Genomic DNA, 7,213 nt, shown 5'->3' on the forward strand with positions numbered 1-7,213 from the left:
GCAGTCAGCTGAGATTATTACCTTCCAGGTAGAACGATATCTCGGCGATGAGGTGGAGATGCCGTCCTGCTGATATACCCCAGTGATAATTGTCGTCAGCTGTCTCAGGTGATGGGTGACAGCTGTTACCGAGGCAGCTCCTGTGGGGCGGCGGCGCCCTCTGGTGGTGGTGGGCCAGCAGTACCTCCTCTTCAGCGGCCCACACAACAGATGCATTATCATCTTGAAAAATGATTTCATCATCCCCAAACATCCTTTCAATTGATGGGATAAGAAAAGTGTCCAAAATATCAATGTAAACTTGTGCATTTATTGATGATGTAATGACAGCCATCTCCCCAGTGCCTTTACCTGACATGCAGCCCCATATCATCAATGACTGTGGAAATTTACATGTTCTCTTCAGGCAGTCATCTTTATAAATCTCATTGGAAAGGCACCAAACAAAAGTTCCAGCATCATCACCTTGCCCAATGCAGATTCGAGATTCATCACTGAATATGACTTTCATCCAGTCATCCACAGTCCACGATTGCTTTTCCTTAGCCCATTGTAACCTTGTTTTTTTCTGTTTAAGTGTTAATGATGGCTTTTGTTTAGCTTTTCTGTATGTAAATCCCATTTCCTTTAGGCGGTTTCTTACAGTTTGGTCACAGACGTTGACTCCAGTTTCCTCCCATTCGTTCCTCATTTGTTTTGTTGTGCATTTTCATATTTTGAGACATATTGTTTTAAGTTTTCTGTCTTGACGCTTTGATGTCTTCCTTGATCTACCAGTATGTTTGCCTTTAACAACCTTCCCATGTTGTTTGTATTTGGTCCAGAGTTTAGACACAGCTGACTGTGAACAACCAACATCTTTTGCAACATTGCGTGATGATTTACCCTCTTTTAAGAGTTTGATAATCCTCTCCTTTGTTTCAATTGACATCTGTCGCGTTGGAGCCATGATTCATGTCAGTCCACTTGCTTCAACAGCTCTCCAAGGTGTGTTCACTCCTTTTTTGATGCAGACTAACGAGCAGATGTGATTTCATGCAGGTGTTAGTTTTGGGGATGAAAATTTACAGGGTGATTCCATAATTTATTCCTCAGAATTGAGTGAGTCCATATTTTTTTTTTCCCTCTGCTTGGTCTAAAAAAGTAACCGTTACTGACTGCCACAATCTTTTTTTCCTGATTTCTTATAGTGTTTCTTAAAGCCAGAAAGTTGCCATTTGAAATGACTTTAGTTTGTGTCATGTCTGTGATCTGCTTTTTTTTCTACAAAATTAAACAACTGGATGAACATCCTCAGAGGCCGGTGATTCCATAATTTTTGCCAGTGGTTGTAGATCAGACCTTGCTTAAGTTCTGGGTTGGGCTCTGTGAGGGTTGGGTAAGTGTAGCCTCATTCTGTTTGGGTACAGAGACATTTGTAGTACCACTGAAGGTCCATACCCCCATTATGTGCACTTGAAGGTATCTGTGACCCTCTGGTCACATGGCCGCTCCCCCTCCTTACTGAGATCTGGTAACAGTCTGACCCATCGCAGGCAGCACCAAGAGAAGGCTGTGGTTTTGGTTCCTGTCCCACCATCAGAACTTTCAGGTTCAGGTTCCACCTCCAACCTGTCACTGTAAAACTGCTCAACCAGTTTGTAGCAGCATGAGGGCGCTACGTGTTTGTCATTGGCTCACGTTATGCAACATGGTCAGTAACCGCCATCACACGTTTTATTACCTCCACCAACAAAGTAAGAGGACGTCATGTTTTTGCCCATCTGGACTCCACAGTTGTTCATATATTATGAATCTTTTTTTACTGAAGATTCATATCCTGATAGGCAAGAACTGATTAAATTAAGGTCAAAGGGCAAAGTCAGGAAAAATCTTGGAAATCAGAAACATGCCTATCTTTAACACTGAATGAATGATCAAAAACATCAGAACTCTGTCAACAAAGATCAAATTTCTTTCATATTTGAGAGCGTTATGTAGCATGGTATTCTTCATCAGATGTTAAAATTTGATCCGGATCTGATCCAGAGTACAGATTTTGTGGCCATATAAATTTAACATTGAAAACCCAGTTTAATGTATATTTTACATTACATCTTAATCAAACGTGCCCCAATCACTCTTGTATTTGAAAGTGAGGTGCAGACTGACACTATCACCTGACAAAGTTTGATCTGGATCTGATCTGAATTGTGGATTTTGTGGACATTTGAATTTAATATTTTCAAGCCCATTTGATGTACATTTTGTACTATATCTCAAACAAAAGTGTCTCAATCACTCTTATTGGTGACAATGAGGTGCAAACTGTCACTCTCAATGAACAGACTAAGTTTGATCCACATCTGCTCCGTATGCTGAAAAGTCACTTCTAACAGGACTTTGACCTTGAAAATTTTTTCCAAGGTAAAATTTGTGGAATTGGAAATTATGAGCATGGTGCTCTAGTCTTTCTTGATTACCACAGATTTTATAATCTGGATTAACAGATTTTTTTTTTTTTTTCCAGTTTGAAGAACCAACACAAATTATTATTAAAGATACAAATCTGATTTTCCACGATGACATCACTGCGGTGCCCCCTGGTGGATGTTTTTTAATTCCTCGAGTGTGTATTTTTAATAAGCGAACATTAGTTCTGTAAGATGTGTGATTAGTTAAATGATGTACTTTAACTGCATTCGTGTATTAAATAATAATAAAAAAAATCAGAAGGGAAAATATTTGTTTCTTTAAGACAACAAGAAAAAAGTTTAAAGAAAATCTTCGGCCAGTGTTCGCAACAGAATAAATGATTCAAACCACTTCGGTATTATTTCAGCTGTGAGCTCTTCTGTGATTGATGGAAGAGCGTTCTTTGACGTCATAATGACGCCGCACGAGCTGGACTTTGAACCAAGGATCATCAAAGTGTCTTCAGTTAAGATTAAACCGATCTCCAGGAAATAACCTGATCCCACTCAGTCGATTCTTGGTTTATTGAATTTTTTCGCCATGGGAAAAGTTTCTGCCGTGTTTTCTTGTTTATTGTTGACCTTCGGCGGCGTGACGTCACAAACAGGTACAAGTTTTTACAAACATCAGTTTAACAATTTCCACTCCGTTCTTCTTCACAGCTGAAGCCACAAATCTTAGAAATATCTCGAACCCTCTGGTAATAATAATAATCAGAAAATACATTTAAGTATTTCTGAAAAGCTGCTGAGATTGTTGCCGATGGTTCACGTAGTTTTTTTTCTTTCTCGTTCGTCATGTTTTTGTTTGTGTTGAACGACACTTGATTTGATATTCAGTTTTGACCTGTGGTGTTTTTACATAGTTTGTGTGCGCACCAAATCTGAGTGTGTGCGCCTCCGTCAATGTGTGTGTCTGTGGGTGTGTGTGATTTTGTCAGTGTCGGTGATTTTGTAAATTCATACATTCATTCTTCAGCCGCTTTTACCCGAACCCGGAAAAGCGGTTGAAGATGAATGAATGTATGTATGTCTCTCTGTGATTTTGTTTTAGTGTGTGTGGCTGTGTGATTTTGTTTTGTGTGTGTGTGTGTGTCTGTCTGTGATTTTTTTGTGTGTCTGTGATTTTGTTTTGTGTGTGTGTGTGTGTCTGTCTGTGATTTTTTTGTGTGTCTGTGATTTTGTTTTGTGTGTGTGTGTGTGTCTGTCTGTGATTTTTTTGTGTGTCTGTGATTTTGTTTTGTGTGTGTGTGTCTGTCTGTCTGTGATTTTGTGTGTGATTTTGTTTTTGTGTGTGTGTGTGATTTTTCTGTGTAATTTTTTTTCTCTGTGATTTTTGTGTCTGTTTTTTCTTTTCTCTGATTTTCTCTCTTCTCTCTCTCTGTGATTTTGTTTTAGTGTGTGTGGCTGTGTGATTTTGTTTTGTGTGTGTGTGTGTGTCTGTCTGTGATTTTTTTGTGTGTCTGTGATTTTGTTTTGTGTGTGTGTGTCTGTCTGTCTGTGATTTGTGTGTGATTTTGTTTTTGTGTGTGTGTGTGATTTTTCTGTGTAATTTTTTTTCTCTGTGATTTTTGTGTCTGTTTTTTCTTTTCTCTGATTTTCTCTCTTCTCTCTCTCTGTGATTTTGTTTTAGTGTGTGTGGCTGTGTGATTTTGTTTTGTGTGTGTGTGTGTGTCTGTCTGTGATTTTTTTTGTGTGTGTCTGTGATTTTGTTTTGTGTGTGTGTGTCTGTCTGTCTGTGATTTTGTGTGTGATTTTGTTTTTGTGTGTGTGTGTGATTTTCTGTGTAATTTTTTTTTCTCTGTGATTTTTGTGTCTGTTTTTTCTTTTCTCTGATTTTCTCTCTTCTCTCTCTCTGTGATTTGTTTTTTTGTGTGTGTGTCTGGTGATTTTCTCTCTCTGTGTAATTTTTTTTCTCTGTGATTTTTGTGTGTCTGATTTTTTTCTTTTCTCTGATTTTCTCTCTTCTCTCTCTCTGTGATTTTGTTTGTGATTTTTTTTGTCTCTCTCTGTGATTTTTCTTTGTTCTGATTTTTTTTCCTATTCTCTGATTTTGTTCTCTTCTCGCTCTCTGTGATTTTGTGTGTGTGATTTTTTTGCTCTCTGATTTTTTTCTCTTCTCTCTCTGTATGATTTTGTTTGTGATTTTTTTTTTGTTCTCTGTGATTTTTTTTTTGTTCTCTGATTTTTTTTCCTATTCTCTCTCTCTGATTTTTTTCTCTTCTCGTGCTCTCTGTGATTTTGTGTGTGTGATTTTTTATTTTTTTTTGGTTCTCTCTCTCTCTGTGATTTTTTTTTCCCTGTTCTCTCTCTCTCTCTCTCTCTCTCTCTCTCTCTCTCTCTCTCTTATTTGTGTGTGTGTTTCACTTCCAGCTGATGGACGCGCACTGCCTCAGTGGCTCACCGGCATCATCGCCGTTGTTGGTTTCCTCTTCCTGACCTTCATCGCCTTCCTGGTGAACAAGGCCTGGTGTGCTGGGTCCAGGTCAGCGGGTTCGGGGTCCGGTTGGGGGGTCTGATCTGGGATTCTGGTATCTTCTGCAGGAAGCAAAGATGAATAGAATCACAGACAGAAATCAGTGAAAGTTAAATGTTTCCACATCAAGTTTTGTGGTGGTTTTTGAAAGAGGACATGAACGGCTCCAGGACATATTTTACTCGTCCTGTGAACCTGGAACAACTTTGTGTCCATCATTTACAAAGAGAGACCAAGATGAGGAGGATCACTGACGTGTGAAGGAATATCAGCTTCCACGTTTTGGCCTTGTGACCAACCCCAGTGGCTGTAGGTCAAGGACACACCCACCTCACCTGGTTACTTTGGACCGGTGGGGATGGACCAGTTGTCTAGCTGGGTGGTTGCCATCCAGGACCCAAGGTGGTTGCATGGTGTAGTGTATTTTGGTGCAGCATGCGACCAGACTGCACTTATGAGCCATCAAACATGGCGGCTTTATTTCAGTTACTCACCGGGTTTCACCGTTTATGTCCTGGATAAGAGAATTCCTGAACATGTTAGAATTCTCAGAAAGAAAATAACTGTCAGTTGTTTTATTTCTGGTCCTCTTGAAGTGGTTCTGATTCAGTACAGTCAAAACTTTGATTGGGTGAAAATTGGTTGACTGGTTTTCAGAAATCTTACTGTTTTTGTTTATGTCTTCAGAATCTTTCAAAAAAAAAAAAATTATGTGTCACTTCAGTGTCTTCGGAATTTTGATTGCAGATCCGTTTTAATGTAACGGGAACGTTGATCCTTTAACACACTAACTTTTATTTTGAAATGACAAAACATTATCTGAATCCAAACCCAGGTTCTGGTTCTGACCCTGATTTTTTAAACTGCCTGCAGAACCTCAGAGGAGGCAGTGATGGATATGGAGGACATCTCGCACAATGCGGTCAGGTAGGACAGCGCCCCCTACTGTTCACGCTGTTTCACCCTCCCACTCAGGTGGTGATTAGAGGTGGAAGATACCGGGAATTTTGGTATTGATCCGATACCAAGTAAATACAGGCCCAGTATCGGCGATATCAATACCGATACTGATACTTTTTCATATTTAAGCTTCATAGATCCAAAGGATCCAAAAGACCTAGTATAGAATTTTGCCAAACATCGTACATGACAACAAAATACTTTATTATCACAATCAACATTTTTGTTTAAAAAATATCACAACACAACTTAAAACAAAATCTCCTGAAGTAGAGGGTTGACAAACCACAATACAAGGGTGCGCTGCTCCGTGTTGTGTGACGCAGCGCTGCTCTTACAGACAGAGTAGACTTTGATGAATCTGCGTGTGCAGCAGTCAGTGTGTGCGGGAGAGAAAAAAAAGCTTGAGTATCGATCTTTTTACACAAGGATCGTTCAGTATCAATACCAGCATTGGTACCGATATTCGGATTGATCCGCCCACCTCTAGTGGTGATTGACATTTTAAAACCACACGAAGGCACGAGTGCCACTAGCTTAGTGTATTTATTTATTTATTTTTACTCATTTTATTAACAAATTCCGGCATTACAAAGTCATAAAATTTAATCAGAAAGTAGCAAAACATGAAAATAAAAGTAGGAACAGTATAACAATGTGGTAACCACAAAAATAAATTACAGTATAAAGAAAGAAAACAAACAAAAGAGAAAAAATGGCAAGCTAACGAGAGCGGCGCGCTGAGCAAGTGCACGCGCCTCTCACACAAAAACTTTGTAAAGTTAAAAATTTATCTAGACAAGTGGGTGGGGCTAGCAATTTTTAAGTATTTGTTGGCATGGTGATGGTTTTAAACCTGAGTGAGAGAGTGCAATTTAATTCATGTTAAGGAAAAAACACACACACACACACACACACACACACAAAAACCTTTTGTTGTGTGTAAAAGCCCGCGTGTTGTTGGTGTTTTGTCCTTTAGGAGCAAAGACTCCGTCTACAACACGGTGATTGACAGCTCTGTGGAGAAAGCCACGGCCATGTGACCCTGCTGCACGGACGCCATTGGCTGCCCGTTCTTCCTCTTAACTTTTTAGTTAATTGTTAAAATGAGTTTCCTAAATGTTTGTACCATCAAATGCAGCTAATTTCTACTAACAGCATCTTGTATCTTCACTTCATTTAAGTCTGATTTTTAATGTCTAATTATACTAAATGTCAGTTAAGTGAGATTAAATTCATTTTCTTATAAGTGTCTGATTAAACCAAAAATGCCATTTGAGTGATTTAAATGAATTTCGAACTGTCTAACTGAGCGTAATTGGAG

General features: G+C 39.1%; 1 protein-coding gene across 1 annotated transcript; it reads left to right on the top strand.

Annotated features, from left to right (window-relative positions):
* The first annotated feature begins 2,927 nt into the window (after nucleotides 1-2,927).
* Nucleotides 2,928-7,149, top strand: LOC117518241 (small integral membrane protein 24-like). The gene is made up of 4 exons (XM_034179330.1): nucleotides 2,928-3,061; nucleotides 4,827-4,938; nucleotides 5,803-5,856; nucleotides 6,869-7,149. Exons 1-4 carry the CDS (start codon nucleotides 2,995-2,997, stop codon nucleotides 6,930-6,932), a joined length of 297 nt encoding a protein of 98 aa, XP_034035221.1. The 5' UTR covers nucleotides 2,928-2,994; the 3' UTR covers nucleotides 6,933-7,149.
* The last annotated feature ends 64 nt before the right edge of the window (nucleotides 7,150-7,213 follow it).

This window comes from Thalassophryne amazonica, chromosome 10 (assembly GCF_902500255.1).
Source record: "Thalassophryne amazonica chromosome 10, fThaAma1.1, whole genome shotgun sequence".
Classification (NCBI taxonomy): Eukaryota; Metazoa; Chordata; class Actinopteri; order Batrachoidiformes; family Batrachoididae; genus Thalassophryne; species Thalassophryne amazonica.

Excerpts from the sequence above, each read along its gene's own strand:
- LOC117518241 (XM_034179330.1), top strand. The coding sequence starts at position 2,995 with ATGGGAAAAGTTTCTGCCGTGTTTTCTTGTTTATTGTTGACCTTCGGC. Across the intron at positions 4,939-5,802 it reads GCCTGGTGTGCTGGGTCCAG|AACCTCAGAGGAGGCAGTGA; the intron begins GTCAGCGGGTTC and ends AACTGCCTGCAG. Across the intron at positions 5,857-6,868 it reads ATCTCGCACAATGCGGTCAG|GAGCAAAGACTCCGTCTACA; the intron begins GTAGGACAGCGC and ends TTTGTCCTTTAG.